Below are 24,642 nucleotides of genomic sequence, written 5' to 3'. Positions count from 1 at the left end.
GGATTTGGTGCCGTTAAATGCTGGCAACCCAAGAGTCCGTCCCCATTAGGAAACCCAAATCCTCTCGAACGGCAAATTCATCATTCACTCCGTCTCCGTCTCTGTCTCTCCGGCAAAGAAGTTCCGGCATAAAGGCCTCCATCTCTGTCTTTCACCGACTGAACCATTACTTCAGGTATTTCTTTTATCTCCTTGGTCTCGGATAGTTGTAGATAATTTCTCTTCTCTTTTTTTTGGGTAGTAGTTGGTGGTGGTGTTGTGGTTAGAGCTTAGGGAATGTCGAAAGGCAAAGAGAAGGTCATTGAGGTTGACGACGATGAGTTGGACTTCCTGCCTAGTCTGCTCACCAATCCTGCTTTTGACCCCGGGATCCCCTTAGAGCCCATTAAATCTAGTGTTGGCACTAGCGCTAGGAGGACGTCCCCCCAAACAACCTCTTCGAGCGGAAATAGCAATGAAGAGGGGTCTTCTGGCTCGGAGAACACCCTGAGTGAGGGTCGAGGAGATGATTCTGGTGAGGTGTCCCCATTAGGAGCGTCGCCACCAGAAGGGCGGAGTACAGAAGGAGGTAGAGCCCTATCGCGGGACTACGCTATTGATTATATGACGTGCACGACCACGTTTGACGAGCTCGCTGACCTCCGGCTTAGGTATAGCATTCCTGGTGAAATACTTCTTAAGGTCCCAGGAAAGAAGGATACCTCTAGCAGGCCTCCTAGGGGATATGTTACCTTGTTTTTGGAGAGTTTTAGGCACGGGCTGAGGTGTCCTTTGCAACCCTACTTTGCCTGGATTCTTAACGGGCTAAACCTAGCTCCTGATCAGCTGAACCCCAATGGGTGGAGAGTGCTCTCTGGTCTGTTCATACTGTGGGACAGATGTTGCTAAAGCGAGCCCACGGTCAACGAGGTGAAGCACTTGTACCAGTTGAAAAGCAGCCCCAAAGACGCCGGCTGGTATTACTTCCAATCAAGTACCAAGACCAGGAACCCATAACCGATCTTCCTACTGGTGGTGGTGGGAATTGGAAGAAGAAGTTCTTTTTCGCAGGGGGTCCCTGGGGTCAAGTTGCACAGGTTGATGGGCAGGACTTCCGCGTCCCACCCCGTTTCGTGGTCCCAGGTTGCCTGCTCGTATTAGATGTCTTGTCTCCCTTGTTGTTTGCACTTTACTGGTTTGTCTCTAATCAAATGTTTGTTTGTGTTGCAGGTTCTTGGGGTGTTCACTTCCCCCTCCAACCTGATCAGCTCAAACGGGTCGAGGCTGTACTAGCCAACTCCTGCCCGAGTCGAGAACTGATAACTGTTTACAACTTGCTCAAGTCTCGCTTGGTACTCCCTGGCCATAAGATGGAGGACGCTGTGATTGGGGCTCTGAACAGGAAACGTTCTCGACCTCAAACCACGAAGAGGGACCACAACAAGGACGCCCCTTCTGCAAAGCGGGCCAACATCGTGCTGCAAGTCTCTCCCTTGAAGACTTTACCTCCTGCTCCTGCCAAAGAAGGGAAACTAGTGGAGCAGCCACGGATCCTGCTTCCTCTTCTCCTCTTGTCGGGCCTCGATCTCGCTTACCTGACAGCCGAGCAGAACACTTGGTCCCCTATCTCAATGAGTTATCTAAACTCGTGAGCAAGAAGAACCTGGAGGACTTTGATGGCTGCACCTTGGGTGAGCTGGTGAGGGCCATGCAGTATAATGCTTTCCACCTCAGCTGCATGGCCACCTATTACAAGGCTAAGGTTGGCCGCTACGACCGGAAGATGAAGGAGGACATTCAATCGGCGACGACCAGAGCTGACGTTGCCGAGAAGAAAGCAGGGGAGCTGAATGTTGAGAACTTCAAGCTGATAGAGCAAGAATCTCTTGCTCAAGCAAAAGCCATTACCCTCGAGGAGGAGTTGACCAAGGTCAAGGAGGATCTTCAAAGGCAGAAGGCTATGTATGAGGCTCAGTTCGAATCTCTCTGCAATTCCCACCGGGCTCAGGTCGAGAACTTGGAGAGGGAGGCCGACAACCAGTATGACCAGGGACTTCGGCATTCCTATCGTTGCATCATGGTCGTCCTCGGGAAGGAGCACCCTGATCTGAAGATGGATGACCTTGCAGCTGGTGTTGCTCAACATATGGACGAGGAGGCGGCCAAGGAAGATGCCGAAGGGGTAAAGCCGATCGTGATTGAGGAGGAAAACTCTCCTCCTCGTGCAGTCCCTGCAAACGTTGGCGAGGCGAGCACCCCTGCTGACGTTGGTGAGGCGAGCACCCCCCGGACGCAACTGGTGATACCCCCCCGCACCTGAGGAGGTCCAGCCAACCGATGCTGCTCGGCTTACTGATCGGCCATCTTCTTGATATATTTCTTGTATTGTAATGAACAATGTTTGTGAAGATTATCTCCTCTGTTAATTATTAAAAAATTAATAAAAATGTTTTTGATTACTTTCTTGTGTTGTAATCATGAGTTATTTTTCGTTTGAGAATCTTCTCGTCTTCGTCTGGTTGAGCAGGTTCTGGCTTGGCATATGGTTTTGCCACATGCCTTAGAAACTTTTTCGATGCTTAGGGATTCTGCTCGCCTTCGCGCGGTCGAGCAGATCCTGGCACGCTTGGCTTCTGTCTCGCCGTAAAATAGGCTTTGAGACTTGGCGAGCCTTTGCATGCCTTAGAAATTTTTCGATGCTTGGGGATTCTGCTTGCCTTCGCGTGGTGGAGCAGATCCTGGGGCGCTTGGCTTCTGTCTCGTCGTAAAACAGGCTTTGAGACTTGGCGAGCCTTTGCATGCCTTAGAAAAATATTCCGATGCTTGAGGATTCTGCTCGCCTTCGCGTGGTCGAGCAGATCCTGGCACGCTTGGCTTCTGTCTCGCCGTAAAACAGGCTTTGAGACTTGGCGAGCCTTTGCATGCCTTAGAAAAATATTCCGATGCTTGGGGAATCTGCTCGCCTTCGCGTGGTCGAGCAGATCCTGGCACGCTTGGCTTCTGTCTCGCCATAAAACAGGCTTTGAGACTTGGCGAGCCTTTGCATGCCTTAGAAAAAATTCCGATGCTTGGGGATTCTGCTCGCCTTCGCGTGGTCGAGCAGATCCTGGCACGCTTGGCTTCTGTCTCGCCATAAAACAGGCTTTGAGACTTGGCGAGCCTTTGCATGCCTTAGAAAAAATTCCGATGCTTGAGGATTCTGCTCGCCTTCGCGTGGTCGAGCAGATCCTGGCACGCTTGGCTTCTGTCTCGCCGTAAAACAGGCTTTGAGACTTGGCGAGCCTTTGCATGCCTTAGAAAAATATTCCGATGCTTTGGGATTCTGCTCGCCTTCGCGTGGTCGAGCAGATCCTGGCACGCTTGGCTTCTGTCTCGCCATAAAACAGGCTTTGAGACTTGGCGAGCCTTTGCATGCCTTAGAAAAAATTCCGATGCTTGGGGATTCTGCTCGCCTTCGCGTGGTCGAGCAGATCCTGGCACGCTTGGCTTCCGTCTCGCCATAAAACAGGCTTTGAAACTTGGCGAGCCTTTGCATGCCTTAGAAAATATTCCGATGCTTAGGAATTTTGCTCGCCTTCGCGTGGTCAAGCAGATCCTGGCACGCTTGGCTTCTGTCTCGCCATAAAACAGGCTTTGAGACTTGGCGAGCCTTTGCATGCCTTAGAAAATATTCTAATGCTTGGGGATTCTGCTCGCCTTCGCATGGTCGAGCAGATCCTGGCACGTTTGGCTTCTGTCTCGCCATAAAACAGGCTTTGAGACTTGGCGAGCCTTTACATGCCTTAGAAAAAATTCCGATGCTTGGGGATTCTGCTCGCCTTCGCATGGTCGAGCAGATCCTGGCACGCTTGGCTTCTGTCTCGCCATAAAACAGGCTTTGAGACTTTTCAAGCCTTTGCATGCCCTAGAAATTTTTCGATGCTTGGGGATTCTGCTCGACTTCGTGTGGTCGAGCAGATCCTGGCACGCTTGGCTTCTGTCTGGCCGTAAAACAGGCTTTGAGACTTGGCGAGCCTTTGCATGCCTTAGAAAATATTCTAATGCTTGGGGATTCTGCTCGCCTTCGCATGGTCGAGCAGATCCTGGCACGTTTGGCTTCTGTCTCGCCATAAAACAGGCTTTGAGACTTGGCGAGCCTTTACATGCCTTAGAAAAAATTTCGATGCTTGGGGATTCTGCTCGCCTTCGCATGGTCGAGCAGATCCTGGCACGCTTGGCTTCTGTCTCGCCATAAGACAGGCTTTGAGACTTGGCGATCCTTTGCATGCCTTAGAAAAAATTTCGATGGTTGGGGATTCTGCTCGCCTTCGTGTGGTCGAGCAGATCCTGGCACGCTTGGCTTCCGTCTCGCCATAAAACAGGCTTTGAAACTTGGCGAGCCTTTGCATGCCTTAGAAAATATTCCGATGCTTAGGAATTTTGCTCGCCTTCGCGTGGTCAAGCAGATCCTGGCACGCTTGGCTTCTGTCTCGCCATAAAACAGGCTTTGAGACTTGGCGAGCCTTCGCATGCCTTAGAAAATATTCCGATGCTTGGGGATTCTGCTCGCTTTCGCGTGGTCGAGCAGATCCTGGCACGCTTGGCTTCTGTCTCGCCATAAAATAGGCTTTGAGACTTGGCGAGCCTTTGCATGCCTTAGAAAATTTATCACAGTTTCAAGTGAATGAAATTCCTCGACGTTCCATTAATTGCAGGAGTTGAATTTACATGAACTTTCTTTGACATAAAACATAAAAAATAAAAGATAATGAGCACGAGTAGAAATAGCTTTCAAATGTGAACAAGTCTTACTGGAAGTATTTTTAGAGGTGTGCTGCGTTCCATGGGCGTTTCAACTCGTGGCCGTCCGTTCGAACCAGCTTGTAAGCTCCGGGTCCCACTATCTGCTTGACTCTATATGGCCCTTCCCAATTCGGTCCCAACACTCCTTGAGTTGAATCTTTGGTGCTCTGATTCACTCTTCTCAGTACCCAGTCTTCGACCCTGAATTGCTGTACATTAACCTTTTGGTTATAATAACGAGTGACCCGTTGCTGGTAAGTGGCTGATCGACCAGCTGCTTGCTCCCTCTTTTCTGTTAGCAGATCAAGATTCAAACACATCTGCTCGTCGTTCTCTTGCTCATTGAAATGACCTGTCCAGTGCGTGGTCGTTCCTATCTCAGCTGGTACGACCGCTTCATGTCTGAAAGCCAAGGCGAACGGTGTCTCCCCAGTTGTTGTTTTATGGGTTGTTCTGTATGCCCATAACACACCTGACAGCTCATCAACCCATGCACCCTTTTTTGCTCCAAGCCTGGTTTTCAAAAGCCTCTTGATGGTCTTGTTGGCTGCTTCTACTTGTCCATTCGATTGAGGGTGAGCAGGCAAGCAATACTTCAACTTTATCCCGAGGTTCTAGCAGAAATCCCTGAAGCTGTGATTATCGAACTGCTTGCCATTATCCGTTACCAGGGCATAAGGGATCCCGTATCGACAGACCAGGTTTCTCCACACAAAGTCTGTTGTTTTCTTCTCTGTGATCCTGTTAAGGGCTTCTACCTCTATCCATTTCGTAAAGTAGTCTATAGCAACTATTGCATGTGTTGCTGCTCCTCGTCCCTTTGGCAGTGGTCCGATCAGATCAATTCCCCATTGACCAAATGGCCAAGGGGAGGCCATAGAGGTGAGCTTCTCTGGTGGTTGGTTGGAGAAACTTGCAAAACTCTGGCAACTTACACAGCTCCTGGTCTTCTCCTGTGCATCCTGGTGCATTGTCGGCCAGAAATATCCCTGCCTTAGAACCTTGTGGGCCAGGGACCTCCCACCAGAATGATTCCTGCAAATTCCTTCATGTACTTCTCTCAGTACGTAATTTGTGTCGTCCTCATCCAAACATCGAAGGAAAGGTAGTGTATATCCTCGCCGATACAGTACCCCATCAATCATCGTGTGTCTCGAGGCCTGGGCTTTAACCTTCCGAGCTCGCAGCTTATCTAGTGGTAATACCCCGTCTCTGAGGTATGAATTTATCGGGTCCATCCACGAGCATTTTTGTTCTATCCGCAGCACCCCCAAATTCTGCTCGATACTTGGGCTGGACTTCACCTCCAGCGGGACCGACTTTGGCATTTTTGGGTCGGCTACTGCTGCCATCCTGGCCAAAATATCTGCTCGACTATTCTGCTCCCTGAGGATTTGTACCACCTCCACCGTTTTGAATTTCCCCATCATCTGCCTGACTATCTTTAGGTACTGCTCCATCTTCTCCTCTCTCGGTTGGAATCTCTCACTGACATGATTCGTAACCAGCAGGGAATCAGTTCTGATCTTCACTCTATCTGCTCTCACGGCCTTAGCTAGTTCCAAACCTGCTATCAAGGCTTCATACTCTGCCTAGTTATTTGTTGCTGCGAATTCTAACTTTACACCATAAGAGATCTCCTCCCCCTTCGGGCCTTCCAATACAATCCCTGCTCCTGATCCCTGCTCCCCTGATGACCCATCTACAGACATTTGCCATACTTGAGCTTCGCCACTGTCTGTAACTACATCTCGTTGGTCAAAACATACTTCAAGCTCTGTGAATTCTGCTACGAAATCGGCCATTGCCTAAGCCTTTATGGCTGCTCGGGGTTTGTAGTCTATGTCGAACTCGCTCAGCTCTATAGCCCACTTGACGAGCCGACCAGAAGCATCTGGCTTGTGCAGAGTTTGACGCAATGGCTGGTTTGTTATTACCGAGACTAGGAATGCCTGAAAATATGGCCTTAACTTATGAGCAACAACTACAAGGGCAAGTGCCCATTTCTCCAACAGTGGGTATCTAGTCTCAGCGTCGAGCAGGGCCTTGCTGGTGTAGTATATCGGATACTGAACTCCCTCTTCCTCTCTCACCAGAACAGAACTGGCGGCCCGATCCGATACCGCCAGATACAAAAATAACTTGTCCCCAACCCTCGGTGTGGATAGCAGAGGGGCTTGCTGTAAATACTGCTTCAAGTTCTGAAAGGCTTCCTCGCATTCCGGAGTCCACTCTATTTTCTTTCCCCTCCTTATCACTTGAAAGAATGGTTAACACTTATCTGTAGCCTTGGATATGAACCGGCTCAATGCCGCCAACCTCCCCATAAGGCTCTGCATCTCCTTCAGGCTATGAGGAGACCTCATCTGCACGATCGCCTGGATCTTCTCGAGATTTGCTTCGATCCCCCGATGACTCACTATGAATCCAAGGAACTTCCCCGACTCGACCCCAAAAGCACATTTTTCCGGGTTGAGCTTCATCTTATACTTCCTCAAAAGCCCGAATGTCTCCTCGAGGTGTCCGACATGTTCCTTCGGAATTTTCGACTTGGTTATCATGTCGTCCACGTACACCTCCATGGTTCTCCCGATCAATGGCTTAAAGACTTTGTTCACCAGCCTCTGGTATATGGCCCCAGTGTTTTTAAGTCCAAATGGCATTACCCTGTAACAGAATAAACCCTGGTTAGTGATGAAAACCGTGCTCTCCTCATCTTGCTCGTGCATGGGGATCTGGTTGTTTCCCGAGAACGCATCCATGAAGCTAAGCAGACCGTGTCCAGCCGTTGAATCTACTAGCTGATCGATCTTTGGTAAAGGAAAACTGCCTTTTGAGCACGCCTTATTAAGGTCTGTGAAATCCACACACATCCCCCACTTGCCATTTGCCTTCTATACCAACACCACATTCGATATCCACTCAGGGTAATTAACTTCCCGAATGAACCCTGCTCTCAAGAGCTTATCCACCTCGCCATTTATAGCCTCATACCTCTCCTGGTTGAAGCACCTCCTTTTCTGCCTTACTGCTCGAGCACCTTTCTTTATTGCCAGCTTATGGCATGCTACCTCAGGATCAATCCCTGGCATGTCTTTATGTGTCCAAGCAAACACATCTGCATAAGCCTGTAAGCATTTCACAAACTCTTGCTTCTGCTCTTCCTTAAGTCTCGACCCGATTCTGATCGTCTTTCCCGGATTCTCTGGTCCTAGGCTTACTGTCTCCAGCTCCTCTACAGGTTCTTGTCTGCCATTCTTGTTTTCCACTCGGGTATCAAGGGATGTTATCTGCATTGCTTCCCTTGCTGCCGAGGAGTAGCAGCTTCTTGCGATTCTCTGGTCTCCTCGTACCACTCCAACTACCCCATTCACCCAGTACTTGAGAGCCAGATAATGGTTGGACAGCACCGCTTTGCTCATCCTCAGAAATGGCTGGCCTAGGATCATCTGGTAAGGACCTTCCTCATCCACTACTACAACGTACAGTATCATTGTCCTTTCTGTCGGGGAACTCCTAATCGTGATAGGCAGCTTGACCACGCCCAGAGGGACCAGTTTTCCTCCTCCAAACCCCTTCAAGGAGGTATTGGTGTAATCCAACTTCAGGTCTGCTATCCCCATCTCCTCCAGGGTTGACTTAAACAATACGTCAACTGAGCTCCCTGTGTCAACCAGTATCCTGTCAAACTTCTTACTAGCAACAATGGCCTTGATGACCAAAGCATCCTCGTGAGGGTATAAAATCCCTTCCTCATCCTCATCTGTCCACATGATTGGCACTTGCCTGACTCTTGCACGTTTGGCTGTTGGGGTGTTGAAGAACACCTCTTTGCTAGTCATGGCGTATCTAGCATAATTCTTCCTCGACCTGATGGAATCTCCAGCCAATGTTGGGCCCCCAACTATCACCCTTACCGTAGGGTGCTCGCGCCTCAAGTTCCTGTCACTCTGCTCCCCTTCACTTGTCGAGGCTACCATCGGGAAGGTCTCATCTATAAACTCATCCAGATACCGATTTCTCACCAAATCTTCAACCTGGGTCTTGAGATCCCTGTAATCTGCTCTGGTGTGGCCATGAGTGCCATGGAACTTACAATAGCGTCCCCTATCCCTCCTGCTGGGTAGCTTTGTTATTGGGGCAGGGAGGTACAGCAACCCTCGATCTTTTATGGCCTCGTACACCTCATCCAGGGACATCTTCAAGGAAGTATACCGCCCATAGTCCTGGTTCTGGTCGATCAGGTACACTGCTCTTTCTCTGTTTGCTCCGTTCTGAGTTGGGGGCGGTGGCAGTACTTCTGGTCTGCTCCCTCTGCTACCGTGGGAGTGTTGATGAAGACCACCATATGCCGAATCATGCCTTCTCCAAGGCTCCCTAGCTGGGGAACGAGAAGGTTGCGCCCTGCTGCGCTGATACTGTGGTGGCCTCTGATGAGGCTGGTAAGCAGTTACCCGACCTCCTGCTCCACTACCCGAGGCCTGGTGGTCCCTCCTCCTGATAGGCCCATTCCCCGGTAATGCTTTCTTCTCTTTCCTCCCCAACCCTTCTAACTGGTCTGTCTTAATCCGTGCTGCCTTTTCCTCTTCAATCTCGATGTCTCTCTTAGCCTGCTCGTACGCGGCCGCATACGTCTGAATAACTGGGCTTCTCAAGTTGTACCACAGCCTTCCTATCTTCACCCCTTCTTTCAATCCCCTTAACGCCTGAGGGTGGTTGAAGGCTCCCAAGTCGAGGACAGCACGATGAAACCTCTTGATGAATTCCCGAAGGGTTTCTTGCTCCCCCTGTTTCATGCTTTTCAGCTCCATCATGTCATCTTCTGGTGCCATTGCCCCACTAAATTGCTCTGCAAATTCCTGGCACATCTGCTCGAAGGTTTTAATGCTCCCCGGAGGAAGTTTTCTGTACCACTTTCGTGCACGTCCCTCAAGGGATAGTGGGAACACCCTGCACCTTTGGGATTGAGATAATTCTTGTACCCCAGTTATGTCGTTGAAGCGCTCTATGTGCACCAGCGGATCAGTCCTTCCCGAATATCTAAGGTCTGGGAGGCGGAAATCTCTCGGAATAACTGCCCTCATGATCTCTGCTACGAGCGGTGATTCTCCGTCCAGCATTATCCTCCAACCAGGAGCTCTGCTCCTTCCTTGCATGTCGTCAATTATCTGCGCTAGTCTGCGCACTTCCTCCTCCAGCTGCATTGCACGACCAGGGTCACGTGCTGCAACTTGATCCCGCTCTTGCTCTACATCATGCAAGTGTTGCCTCAACTCTGTTTCCTCTGCATTCGCCACCCCATCGTCCTCGTCAAGAATCTGTCTTGCCGGGGATTGCTCTTCCTCTCTATGAAATTCTCCCGCAGAGGTATGTTACCTCTCTCACCACCAAATCTCCCGGTGGTTTGACTTCTCCTCGTACTATCGGGACCTGGTGCCACTCCACCACCTCTCACCCTTTCCTCCTGGGTTACCCTTCGTTCACTCCGCAGCTCATGCAGGATGGTTGTCAAGGTCTCCATCTGCTATTCCATCCGTTCCATCCGGTCGAACATGGCGTTTTCCCGTGCTTCACTGGCTATCTCCCTCAGCGTCACGGAATCGTTAAGCCTCATATCACCCCCTTGTGCACTACTTCCTCCTGTCTCCATTGCTTTTCGGTTGCTTCCCTCCTCTTCTTGCTATCAACAGAAGCTTTTTGCTCAGCTCTCCACAGACGGCGCCAAAATGTTGATGCGAGATTCTGGTTACACTCTTCCTACGACCAGGATATCTGCTCGATCAACCTTACCTCGATCAAGATCTCTCCTCGTATGCTTTCTTCTCCAAGAATTCCTGCGTCCACAGAAACAAGTCAGAGCACGCCGGTTGTTTTCCCGGCGTAAACCCTCCAACGCTCAAGTCAGATATGAAGGCTCTGGGAACGTTTGCCACAGATCTTACGGCTTTTTTGGTAGTTTCTATTCTTTAGGATTTCCTTTATCTCTGTTATAATCTCAAAAATGCTAACCCTTTTACCTTCGTTGGCTACCTTTTTATAGGCCACTTCTGAGCTCGGGCCTCCCCTCCATTCGCGCTCGTTATCCTCCCACCTCTCGAACGTGGACTCCCCATTTCCGTAGTTGTGGGTGGTTGTGTGGCCTTCGTGCCTAGATTCTCGGATTGGAGAGTATGCCTCGCCAACCGTCATTGACCGGGTCTCCTCGAATCAACACTTAGCAGGAATACAACAGGAATGGCTTTATGCTTCTTACAGGAAATTGGCCTCGCGGATGACGTGCTTGTGGATGAGCAGGATATTCCTGCTCCTGCTCCCCCGGATACCAGGCTCTTACGGGACACACCGGTTCGCAGAACTCTGCCATCAAATATCTGCTCATCATGCCTGGTCTCGTCGACGTATTTCTCCCAAACAGAAGGTAATACAACTGAGAGTCCACTGAAAATGTCCGCTTCAAAAAGAGTATTTGATGGCAGTATACAGTATGATGAGAAATCAGATTTCTCTGTTTCAGTCACCGTAATGGATGATGTTGTTTCCAGCAATCCAATTGGTCGGGTGTGTGAAGCTTTGTGTCCATTACTGTAACACCCCAAATCTAACATGTGCGGAGCATGTAAAGAAGGAAGTTACTCACAAATCATAATCTTTGCTCATAAGTTTCAAATTGAAATACCTCCAATTCTTATTCAAATAAATCAATAAATTTAAACGTCTAATACTAAATAATCTCTCCCGATGACAAAAAAAATAATAATAAAAGTCTCAAACTCCAAATTACACGTTCATAATAGAAATAATTAAATAGAAACACGAGTCTATTCCTCCTCTTATTCAATGGCAAACGGAAACTGGAAAAATTACTAACTCCAAAGCTAAGCGCACCTCTCAAAAGAAACTTAATCTGCAAAAAGTAATGACGAGGGGTGAGCCGTCAACTCGGTAAGTAAAATCATTCCTAACACACTAGGCCTATCGATACCAAAAATATTGCAAGCCTTCTTTTAATTAAAACATATATCATAATCCATAATTTTCATAAAACGATATATCACGATAACATAAGATAAATTCTTAATAATTCAGAATATTCAAAAGCATATTTACTTGCAAAGCAAATCATGTAATACGTATACAGAAAACACAAGGTTAGCTCATGTCACATAGTGTCACCTATAGTCCCGGTGACCCGGCCAGAAACAGAATCAGAATATCGTGTGCACACTCAGAACATAAACCCAGTATTGGTCCAGACAGATATATCGTATATTACGATCAGAATCAGAATCAGAATAACTATGGACAATGAGCCAAAACATTAGGAATCTCATACAATCACCAATAATTGAAATCAAACATGGGTACAAAACATTCGTATCAGATTCATAAAAGTCCATATCAATAATTTAGGCTTGCATAACATTTTAAAGATAAAATCATAAAAGTAGGCATGTAACAAAATAACTTACATATTCAAAAGCATTTATAAAATACTTTGTTAAAAAGAATTTAGCTTTAAAACATTTACATAAAACTAATTTTATTATCAAAATCAAGTAGTATAAAAACATTTATACTTATAATAATAATATCAAAATACTTATACATATCCAGTATACTAGGAATAAAGTTACTTACCTTGACAAATGAACTTGAATTAACCCACCTCTAAGCTTCTAAGAGCCTCAATCACCTTCAACTCCTTAAACAAATACAAGATATGACAATTAAAGACTTATTCTAAGAATCTGATTTTCTAATTCATACCCGTACAGGTCTGATTCTCAGAATTTTAACTCTTAATCTAAAACTCAGAATGATATAATATCCTCTGGAACTATTCTGGACATCCATGAGTACCCCATGTAAAATTTACAAGAGGATCCGATATCAAAAACATTTTAAAAACTATTTACTATTCAGCAAACTCGAAACTGTTTTCACATAATCTAAACCAAACAGAACGGGTTCCGTGATTTTTATAAAATAAAATACTAACCAGAAAATTATAAAAATAAAACTGGGAATCCTAGACACATATATTAACCTACATATAAACTTTCCGAATTTTCCGAGTTCATTTGATGGTACAAATAGTCTTGTGAATCCGATCGCAATGCTGGAATCGCAGTTTTCCAGTGCAGTGGTTTCTATTTCGAAAATACATATAAAATTCAAAACGAAGTCGAATTCAATGAAATAAAATTTATCAAGAAGCCCTACATGTCTAGTTCCCAGAAATATAAATTTTATAAGAAAATTCGTTCAGAAAATATAGCTTTAAATTCGAGATACTCATGCTGTCCAGAATTATCCGGTGCTTAAGACGTCAAGGATTGATTAACTAAACTCATAATAAATCAAAACCCTAAACAAGGCCTAAATATATTCTAAACCATGCATTATGATCTACAACCATTAGAATCGTGCCAATATAAACCCTAGCTAGATAGAGTGATTAGAAATCTGTTGAGAACATGGAGAATAACTTACCCGTCGCTTGATTCTCTCCTAAACAAAGGTTTGAATCCTAGGATTTGGGTAAGAGCGTAAAGAGCAGCAGGGAAGAAGAATAAATATTGTGAATTTAGGGTTATGGGAGAGAAAAAGTATGAATTTATAGGGAGTCTTAAGAAACCCTATTTAATTAGGAAAAATAACCATTTTTCCAAAATTATCTCATAAATAACCTCTTAATAAGGGTTATGGGCCACCTATAATTCTCAATGAAGGCCCAATTTCCATAACTTAATATATATGAGAAATTGTGGCGTTACAATTACGCACAGGGGATGGGGGCTGCCGTTGGCCAGATGCTGGTTGTGCTCAGCTGGGCAGTCAATTTGTTGGACTAAAAGCAAACTTTGATGCTTTTGATCGGCTTTCTATTTATGATAGTTATTTTCAGTCTGAATGATATTTTCTGGATTTGAGCTACACATGAGTTGAACCATCGGCTTTCATGTCTAGCTTAATGCTTATTCCTAAAGCATCCAAAGATTCCTTTAGGACTTTCTGTTGGTGGAAACATGAAGGCAATTCATGAAAGATCGACCCTTACTTTTTGGATGGGTCTCGGATTTGTACAGAGGAAACATAGAGTTAGCTGTGGACTTGGAGCAAGAAAACTCAGAATAATGCACTCGGAAGTGGTTGCAAATTATAGTTGCCCAGGTTCAAATATATTTTCATTTAGATTCAAAAATAGCATGTCGCATAGCCATTCTTTTCCAGAATAAAATTAGTTTGTGTACAGTTTTATGAGTAGTTAATTGCTGTGACAAATGTTTTGACAGCATCCATGTACAACAAACTGATTTTGATACAGTTTTGTATTTAGAAAATAAGCTGTCTCTTTTTGTTAATGCTTTTGACATGTGGGTTATGGCTTTTGCTTCGTTTAAGTGTTATTTCATCTCAAACAGGAGTAGAAACGTTTTAGTTATTTTATCAGCGTCTTTAGTCTAGTGAGTAGCGAATCATTAATCCTAGAATCATTATGTACTTTCTCAGTCCAAATTAATCAAATATTGATGGGATCGGATTTGATTTGATCGCAACGTAGAAAAATTGTTAACATTTGTTATCGAATATGGGTTTACTTTAGCTTATAATAGTGCCTATAAATGTAATATAAATAAAAAAAAAATTCACATCCATTTCATTTTAATTATGTTCTGGTTTCAAAATTTGCTCACTTTTTAGATTGAAGATAAATTTTGTTCTCGACTCCCCAGTGCAAGGAGTAAGTGCGACTGCTGATGGTAATTAACATTTTGGGTTCCTTTTTGGTGGTGCCTATTTCTTGCTTGGTTTTTGTTCATCCATGTATGCCTAATTAAAATTTCAATAAAAATACAGAGTACTTATTTTATGCACCTGAAAAGATTTAAATGAAAATTGCAGTATTGTCAAAATGTGAGAACGACAAATAATCAATGCATAATAAATAAACGAGTTTAGCTAAGCCTTGATTACAACAACGAAAGGCTGCATTGGAGACCCTGCAGACAGATATCCATCATGTTCTTCAACTTCGCTAACCCTGGAAATTTCGAAAGCTGAGCAAAAGGTTGCGGAGAGAATGTAACTCTCTCACCTTGAATCCAAAATTTTAAAATCTTCATCGAATTCGATTCAGCAACTGGTAGGAATGATTTATCTTTGTTTAGGGTTACGCCATTTGGAAATGCTAGGCCTCTTTGTAGGACTGTCAGCACTTTACTGCAAGTATCGTATCTCAACAACCTCCCACTTCTATCTCCACTATCGATCAACATAGAATATTGCCTCCTTTGAAAGTACATGCTGCTGTCAATTAAATATACAGCTCCGGTAGGGGTATCAATGCCCAAAGCATTTGTAAAGCAAAAAGAGATTCAGCTGAAGAGCAAGTTGTTTCGCTGGGCCGAGCCGACGACCATCAATCCAAAGTATGCGTCAGCTATGTACAAATCACATGTTACACGGTTGAATTTAATGCACATTGGCAAAGGTTCTAAAGTTGTGTTGGTCGAGACATCACATATCTTCCGAGGCCGCCTAATTAAGCCAGATACAAATTTGAAATTCCGTTAGCATAACTGAAGAAAATGCATAAAAAATTCCTGTAAGCGCAAAGAATATGTATGGTGAGACTCTTATTTCTTTTTCCTTTGTTCCATTTTCTATGCCATTGTAATTATCATATGAGTGAACATTTGGGTGAAACTAAAGCTGCTTGAGGTCTATCTATATCTTAGAAATTTAACAACATTACTAGCCTATATGTGATGTTACAAGAATCGGACATAAGAGAGTGAAATGCTATATATCTATTTAGAGAGTATTTTGAAAATAAAACGACTATTTATTAATTTGTTAGAGTCTCACCTAGAGTTTTTTTTTTTTTTCTTTTTCAATCTTAAAGGACCCTAAGAATCTCTTCTTGACGTTTAATTTGCTATAACAGCACAGGAAGCACTGTAAAAATGCTACCCTAACAATAACCTTTGCTATACATAATAGGACAACACAATAACGAGCGTGCATGTAAATTCATGCTATAATACAATAATATAAATCAGACACACACACATGTTATAAACAAATTCACACACACGTTATAAACAAATTCTTACCTGTATGGAGTGGTAGTGGCAAATTCAGTCCAACCAAATTTTGAGCCTTGTCACTTGAGAATTCTACCGTCGGAAACACCGGCGTAGGACCCTTCGCCATTACAATCGAAAGCAAGGCTTTCGGGACCTACTACTCCGGGCGGAAGCTGACGCTCAAGATGGTGGTTGCCGTTGCGGCTGTGGCCAGCATTGGAAGGTAAGCTGAAACTATGAATATATATATAGTAAGAGCAAGAAAAGAGAAAACGATGAGAAGAGAGTTTTTCATTATTGCAATCGAAAGAAGTAAGTTTTTGAATTGTGTAATTGTGAGGCGTTGATATAAATTGGTATTTATTTTAGTTGGTTTTTTCTAATAATTTTCTACTTAAGATTTTGATTCATTTGACTGGTTTGGATTCGGATTGAATGTAAACTCAAACGTTAGTTAAACTAGCGTAATGAAAACAACAAAAATACAAGAATCTAAAACTATCCTATGTTATTTTACTTATTCTTCTTTATCATTCTATTTTATGCAGACCACTCCTTTGGTTTGGTTCTTACCACAGGAAGAATTCATTTTATTAACAAAAAAAAGAGAGAAAAAACAATGGTTGTAAATCTCTATAACTCCTTTTAGCTTCAGGCCTTTAATGGCTTGAATTTAATGGATCTTTTTTTTTTGTTGGGGGGGGGGGAGGTAACATGTGTAGTGGGATAGTTTGATGGTGGCTTGTCATATGGTGGAACTAGCATAATAAAATAAATGAATGTTTCAAAACTTATAATTAATTATTATTAATGATTATATATTATTGGATTTAAATAGAAAGATTCACTATTCTTCTTAGTATTAGTAGACTCTCACATCCTACAAAGCTTAACCCTTATCATCCAATTATCTTTATCATTGTTCAACTCATGAAGCAAAAAGTACTCCATGAAGCACACAATACCAAAAATTCAAAAAAATCAAACAATAAAATATAAGAATTTTTCTAAAGAGGATGTTGGTTAAATAATTAAAAAAAAAAATCAAACACAACAAATCTTAAATATTTAGTGTTTAGAGAGTTTGAAGAAGTCAAAAGCCATTAAATAAAAGGTTGCATAATTAAATATGGGATTATGACATTAAAATTAGGCTTTAGTAGCATTGTTGAGGGAAGATGAAAAAACTTCTCTTCCTATGTTAATTAATTGATGTATTTTAAACCACTAAAGTTTAATTGCTAGTATAATAAAATAAATAAATGTTTCAAAAGACTTATAATTAATTATTATTAATGGTTACATATTGTTGGATTTAAATAAAAAGATGAAGAAGCATGTACAAAGAATATCCACCAATATTTTAGAAAATAGAGAATATAAAAAGATGAGGAATGGTGATATCACATCAGCAGTCGTAACTTTATATAGATATATAGATAATAGGACCGAATAATATTTTTAATATTAAATTTAAGAGGTTATATTGTGGGATCACTAAGAGTTTCACTTTGGACCCATAACTGTGTCACATGACAGAACACTATTATTTGCTGCTAAGATGGTGGGACTGTGCTACGCAACTGCTTAATATTAATAGTGCTGTGGGTGTTTTTTTATTAAATTATTTTTGTTAAACTGCCTTGCTGTCAAGGCCATTGATATTAAACGGAGAGTAGGAGAATTCTCAAGTTAATCAGTCGGTATAATATTAATTGTTTCTTTATTATTTAATTATAGTATTAGTTAACAATGAATTGCTTGCTAGCCTTTCCTATGTAATCCAAATGATCTATTTCATTATTTTAATATTTTCTTGCTCTGCAATGAGTAGAGGCAACTGTTTGTTAAAGAAATCAAACTGTTCGACGAATTGTTTCAATGAATATCTTGTAACGATATCATCGGTGCTTTGCTCTCTGCCGTTAGTGATGAGCAACATGACATGGATTTATGACTCAGCAGAGGGCCATGAGTTCTCTCCAACTTAAGGATAAGATCAAAGGATAGAAGGGTCCAAATAAAAGTTGTAAAATGGGAAGAACAACATTTATATTAATCAGCTCTTTGATGGAAATTGATAATAGCCGTTACATTTATTCGGTAGCTCCGCATTGTACTACATTACTATGCATGTTGAGTTCATTTCATTATTACTGTTTCTTTAGATTAAGACTGTATGCGTTTCTTTGATTATTCTTATCAACTCGCTCAAATGAAATTCAGACGAGACCTTTGAATACACTTCTTGAACTTTTTGCACAGAGACAGAATATAATTTAGATGCTAATGGGTTTAGCACTTTAGGTTCTTCTGTTTACGGAAAAGCAGAGTTTTATAATCATAACAACAAGTTTGGGATTTGCTTTAGCATCCGAAATAATCAATTCCTATAAGGATTCTCAAATAAACAACTTTCAGATCCAAAACAACCAATTCCTATAAAGATTCTCAAATAATCAACTTTCTGAATTTATTTTGAACTCAATTTTATGGTGATGACAGTTTCATGCTTGCTTTTATTTCATGCGTATATGCCTAATTAAAGCAAATTTCAACAAAAATACGGATGACTCATTTTATGCAATTAAAAAAAAAAAGAAAAAAGAAAACTGTAGTTTATTGTATTGTTAGAAGTTAAGAACAAAGAAGAATGAAAAGAACCAAAAAGAATCAAGCCTAGCTAAGCCTTGATTACAACAACGTAAGGCTGCACTGGAGATCCCGCGTACAAATATCCACCATGTTCTTCGACTTCGCTAACAGAATCAAGTGCATTTTGTTTATTTCCTTCTAAAACATCAAGGACATTGCCATTGCTGCCATCAAGCTTTACCGCCACAAGATCTGTCTTGTCATTTCCTCTCTTAGTGTTTAATGCAACCCAAAAGTCTCCGTTCCTGTCTGTCTCGATGTTGTCCGGAAATTGAGCAACTTGAGCGAACGGTTGCGGAGAATATATAACGCTCTCACCTTCAACCCATAACCTTAGAATCCTCCTTGAATCTGATTCAGCAACCAGTAAAAATGATTTGTCTTTACTCAGGGTGACGCCATTTGGAAATGCTAAGCCCCTTCGTAAAACCGTCACTTGTTTGTTGCGAGGATCGTATTTCAATAATCTTCCACTTCTGTCTCCGCTTTCGATCAGCATAGGGTACTGTCTTCTTTGGAAGTACATGCTGCTGTCGGTAAAATAAACAACGCCGGTATTGGGATCAATGTCCAAGGCGTTTGTGAAGCGAAAGGGAATTCTTTCAGCTGAAGAAGCAAGTTGTTTCGCTGGGCCGCCGTTTCTCCCGACGACCATCAAGCCAAAGTATGCATCAGCGATGTAAAGATCGCATGTAACAGGATTGAATTTAATCCCCAACGGCCTCCCACATAAGGGTTCTAAAATCGTGCTGCTTGTGCCATCACATATCCTCCTTAGCCGCCTAATCAAATCGCATGCAAATTTGAAATTCCGTTGGTACATTTGAAAAGAAATAAATTAATAATTCGTAAACTAGATTTAGTTAAATTGCACATACAAATAAATCAAAGTAATATATCTGATGTTAAAAGAATCGCACATAAGATAGTGAAGTGTTTCGTAGATGTTAGTGTTTTCAAACCGAAACGACAATATATTTATTTACTCGAGGTCTGACCTAGCTAGAGTAATTTTCATTTTTCAATTTTAAAGAAATCTAATAAGAACTCTTCGACCCTTCAAATTTGTATAATAGTAGGGTATATATAAAACGATAACATGCGACCGTAGCCTTTTCTATGTACATGAATTTTTTGAAACACAATAACATGCAATGATATAAATTACATACTAACATGTATATATACGAATTCTTACCTGAATGGAGTGGTGATGGCAAATTCAGTCCAACCAAGTTTTGAGTCTTGCCACTTGAGAATTCTACCGTCGGAAACACTGGCGTACGGCCCTTCGCCATTGCAGTCGAAAGCAAGGCTTTCGGGGCCAACTACTCCGGCTGGAAGCTGAAGCTTAAGATGGTGATTGCCTTTGCGGCTGCTGCCGGCATTAGAAGGTAAGCCGAAACTAGGAGAAAGCATAAGGGCAAGAAAGAAGAAAATGATGAGGAGAGAGTTTTTCATTATCGCAATGTGAGAGTAGTGTAAGTTTGTAGTTGTGATTACTTATACTCGTTGTTTCCTAATAGGTTTCTGTTTAGGATTTTGATTTATTTAACTGATACGGATTCAGATTGAATGTAAACTCAAACCTATTAGGATTTTGATTTATTTAACTGATACAGATTCAGATTGAATGTAAACTCAAATGTTAACTAGACTAGGATAATCAAAACAATAACAATATAAAATTGTAAAGCAGATAAATCCTATTAAAATAGGAATTATTATATTAAATTATTTTATTTATTTTCTTTTATCATCCCTTATCGCCCTATCAGTACGTGTAGACCATATTATAATTTAACATAGCATTACAAGAAGAATTCATTATATTATAGAGAAAAGGAAAGTATGATGGTAAATAAAGTCTTTGTCTCCTTAATTGGATTTTGAATATTTTATAAAAGAAAACAAAACTTATTTTCTTCGTCTTGCTAGTTTGTGTACAGGCTTTTGAGTATATGCCTAATTTACGAAAAAATTAATAAAAATAAACGACTCATTTTATGCACTTTCTGCAAAAAATAAAAGAAAAATGTGGTTTATTGCATTGTTAAAATATAAAAAATAAATAAATATCTACCCTATGACTTAACCCAAGAAGAACTGTATAAATATTCTATCCCATAATAGCATTCCTTAATCCCAGTTTAGATCTTGCTTTACTCACCAAACCTTTACGGGAAAAGAGCAGGTTGGGGGTTTGTCTATTTACCAATTTTGTTTTGTTAAACGGCAGCCTAAAAAAAAGATATTTGGTTACAATTCAACATGAAAATTAGCTTATCGCATCCTCTCGAAAAACTGAAAGGTGAAAGCAACATGACACCCATGATTTGGAGTCACTCAAAGAAGAGTAAATAGTTTGTGACAACTAAATAATCACATTAAAAATCCTAAAAAAGCAGATGACTCTGCACATTAACAAAGAAAGAAACGTCTGGGAGGGTCGTTGAAGCAATAACTTTCCTACTGAAACCAGCATTTTTCTTCATCATTTATTGGGTAGGTTCTAATTCTACTACAGGATTTACATGTGACACAGGGACATGCTCCAAACTCAGTCATTTATGTTACAGTAGCGAGTTCAAAGTGATGCATTCGATTGCGATTGCTGCATTTCAAATTTCCAATATATACATGTTTTTGACACTGGACCTGCTGTACTTCCATGAAGTTGACATCATGCCTCAAAGCACATCCAGCAGACATTTCTTTTGCATCAACTAATTCCTCCTGATTGGTCAATCAACGTGCCCACTTGGCCTCCACATAATGCACTTGAAATACCAACCAGGAATCCCATTCTCTTCACAATATGTAATGGCCATTGTGTCCATGGACGTAAAGTTGCCGGAGACTGCCTCCCTGTAAGATATGTGTTCCGGTACTACATGGCCATTACCTGAGTGGGAATCATATATACCATTGACACTTACACCTTTAACCATTGCATCCGCATTAACTGACATGAAAAATATGCAAAGCATGTCATTATTATTTTCCAAGTAAAGCTCCACACAAACAGGTAAAAGGAGAAAGAACACCAGTACTGGCAGTAGACCATGATTACAGCGAGTGATATTATATACAGAAACAAGAGAATGAAATAAAGCTGTTAAGTAGTACAAGCTTACGTTCAGAAGCTCTAAGAGCAGCAGCAGCATCAGTGGTAAAAACCGGATTTCCAGTGCCGGCACCAATGCCACCAAATATCACAACTCTCCCGTTTTCAAGATGTCGGATGGCTCTTTGCCTGCTATATGGTTCATCAACCTCTGGCAAAGCAAATGCACTTTGAACACGCGTCTTAATTTCCAGCTTCTCCAAGGCTGATTGAAGCAATATAGAATTCATAACCGTTGCCATCATTCTGAAGTGAAATCACGGTCACATTGCAAAAGGCATTATAAGGTTGGGAAGAGATATAAGCAACCTACAACTGTATGGATCACTTAGAGCAGCACTAAAGGTATCCAAGGCCTGACCCAGATGATAAATTCAGTATCCAATATAATAGCAATTCAATTTCAACGCTGCATCAATGAAATATAAGCATAAAATGGGAGAAAATGAGGATAGAACTGCGAACTTTGTAACATAATACACAAAACTTCCTAACTCTTTAATGACCATTATGAACATGGTCAACATAATAACATAATAACAAGAATTCCTAATCTATACTGACCATATAAGCATGGTCTGTTAACATAATAAACAAAACATCCTAATTCTTCACAGACTCTACAGTCAACAAGATAGACTCCAACTATAATTGAAAGGTAGAGATGGAAGTTTAAATGCAAGATAAATAACATAGAAATTACCCAATTTGATAAGCTGTGGGTCTATCGAAGCCAGTATCAGAAAGCCATGAATCCCCGCAAAAGAAGTTTCGACCTCCAAGAACAATTGCCACCTAAAGGTCACTTAATAATGAGCATCTACAACCTAAACTTAGAAAAACACAAATAAAGGAACATTTTGAACAATTAAAACATGTAAAAGAGAGTTTAGGCAATACCTCCACCCCAAGACGACAGGCTGATGCTACTTCCCTGGATATCTGCATCACCACCTAATAACACAAACCATATGTAAAACGGTTTCCCCATGTAAAACCAACCATAACACACTGCAAATAAATTGTACATCTAAATACTTCCTTATTCGCAAAATTTAAACCACATCAACTTATACTTAAAAGAGGGCAAAAGAATTGCACCTTGGGGTCGCAATTATGGCAGTTCCCAACTAGCGCAGAACCGCTAATTTTGAACACTACTCTCTGCCATTTTAGATTTTGTTGCGGTTTGGATTTCAAATTATATGTGACTGTAGAAGTGCTAGGAGTATATCTGCCCAAATAAACAATTAAGAATGGACATTTAATCAGACGATAATAACATAATACCAACCCCCTTCTGTAGCATGAGAGAGGTTAGAAAGAAACAATCTCATATTTAAGAAAGCCCATACATACAAAGACACACGGTGCATACAGTGTTGAAACAAATATAAAAACAACCTAGCATAATTGCATTTTAGATGCCCTGCCAATAAAGCATTGTCACTTGGTGAAGTCGCTCGAAGACTAGAAGGGTGTTGCCCAACACTAGAATGTATTGCCTACATAAAAACAATCTAGCAAAATCGCATCTTAGATGCCATGCAATTAAAGCATTGTCACATGGTGATCTCACTCAATATTAGAAGGTTATTGCCGACTAGAGCAATTTAGTTGCGTATACTTTCATTTCACCATACATGCTAAACGAGTTATCCCCAAACAAGATAAACCACTCAGCAAGCTAAATAAACAAAACCCCATCAATTTTACATACTCCGAAAGTCAAGCATAGTATAGTCAGATTGCTGATCCCCTTTAATAGTGATAACTTCTTGGGCGGCCGGGACTTTCATGGCGAGGTAGTGCATGGATACCACCGCTTTAGTTGCTACTAAGAACGGCCTACCCTATATAATATTGTAGGCACCTGGGTGATCTACAATAAGAAAATCAATCATATGAACAACACGGTGAAGTACCTTACCAAGTGCAACAGGCAGCGTAATGATGCCCTTTGGTATAACCATATCTCCGGCGAACCCAATAAGAGGAGTAGCATAGGGGGTGATCTTTGGCGACTCAATCAATACTTGATCCAAGGCACTTTTGAAAATGATGTCAGCGGAGCTGCTGGTATCTACAAGAGTGCTTGCTACCTTACCGGTGGCAACCTTCAACGTAATTACTAAGGCATCGTCATGGGGGTACGAGATACCCTCCGCATCTTTTTCTGTAAAAATGATAGGCGGGGGATGGTGGGGTACCTTCGGTGTACCCCATTCATTAAGGTTGACTTCTTTGCTAATATTGGTGGTTATCGACAACGATCTACCATAGCCTTTGATAGCCCTCCTAGATTGGCCTGCTAAAGTCGGCCCGCCCATGATCATTTGGACATATACGCCTTTCTTATATCCCAGGGGTACCTCTCGTTCAGGACTGCCATCAGCTACCCGCTTGCCCTTATCTTGCTCCGCGGATTTCTGAGCTTCTCTCATGCCAGCAACAAATTCTTTGAGGTACCCGCTAAGAATCAAAGATTCAATTTCCTCTCGCAAGGTAAAACACTCGGTTGTGCTGTGACCAAAGTCCTGATGGAACTCACAATACTTCAAGCTATGCTTCATATTGGGGTACTTCTTCATTAGCTTAGGAGGACGAAGGAGGCCACTATCCCGAATATGGTAGAAGATCTGCTTTGGGGATCGATTCAGTGGATGGTAAGATTTGTACCGAGGCCTCGGTAGTGGCTCTCGCTGATCCGGTGGTGGCGATCTTGGAGGTTGGGGTACCCTCGGGGTACCCTGAACGTTATACCCTCATCCCCGCGGGGCAACCCGTGGAGGGCTCCGTGCTCGGGGTACCCGCGGTATTGGGGCCTCCATCGTCTTAGGCTTCTCCTTGTTCTTTGTAACATCGGCTTTATCTTCTTGGTGCTTCAATTGGCATTTCTCTTCCATCTCCACCTGCTGCAACACTTGGGAACGGGCTTCCCCATATGAAAGTGGGCACTTCTTTTGAAAAGAACGCCATAACTTGCCCAACCGTAATTTTTTTTCA

At 42.2% G+C, this 24,642-nt stretch overlaps 2 protein-coding genes across 2 annotated transcripts; one reads left to right on the top strand and one right to left on the bottom strand.

Annotated features, from left to right (window-relative positions):
• The first annotated feature begins 276 nt into the window (after positions 1 to 276).
• On the top strand, positions 277 to 2,562 carry LOC127901830 (uncharacterized). The gene is made up of 6 exons (XM_052439836.1): positions 277 to 726; positions 879 to 1,122; positions 1,210 to 1,331; positions 1,382 to 1,987; positions 2,075 to 2,249; positions 2,507 to 2,562. Exons 1-6 carry the CDS (start codon positions 277 to 279, stop codon positions 2,560 to 2,562), a joined length of 1,653 nt encoding a protein of 550 aa, XP_052295796.1.
• Positions 2,563 to 18,537: 15,975 nt separating this feature from the next.
• LOC127901829 (protein STRICTOSIDINE SYNTHASE-LIKE 10-like) lies at positions 18,538 to 19,970 on the bottom strand. Its single transcript, XM_052439835.1, has 2 exons — positions 19,708 to 19,970; positions 18,538 to 19,291 (listed from the first exon to the last, which is right to left on the bottom strand). The coding sequence occupies exons 1-2, from the start codon at positions 19,968 to 19,970 to the stop codon at positions 18,538 to 18,540; spliced, it is 1,017 nt and encodes a 338-aa protein (XP_052295795.1).
• Between the last annotated feature and the right edge of the window lie 4,672 nt (positions 19,971 to 24,642).

Source organism: Citrus sinensis, chromosome 4 (genome assembly GCF_022201045.2).
Source record: "Citrus sinensis cultivar Valencia sweet orange chromosome 4, DVS_A1.0, whole genome shotgun sequence".
Classification (NCBI taxonomy): Eukaryota; Viridiplantae; Streptophyta; class Magnoliopsida; order Sapindales; family Rutaceae; genus Citrus; species Citrus sinensis.
This window is presented reverse-complemented; position numbering and strand designations above follow the sequence as displayed.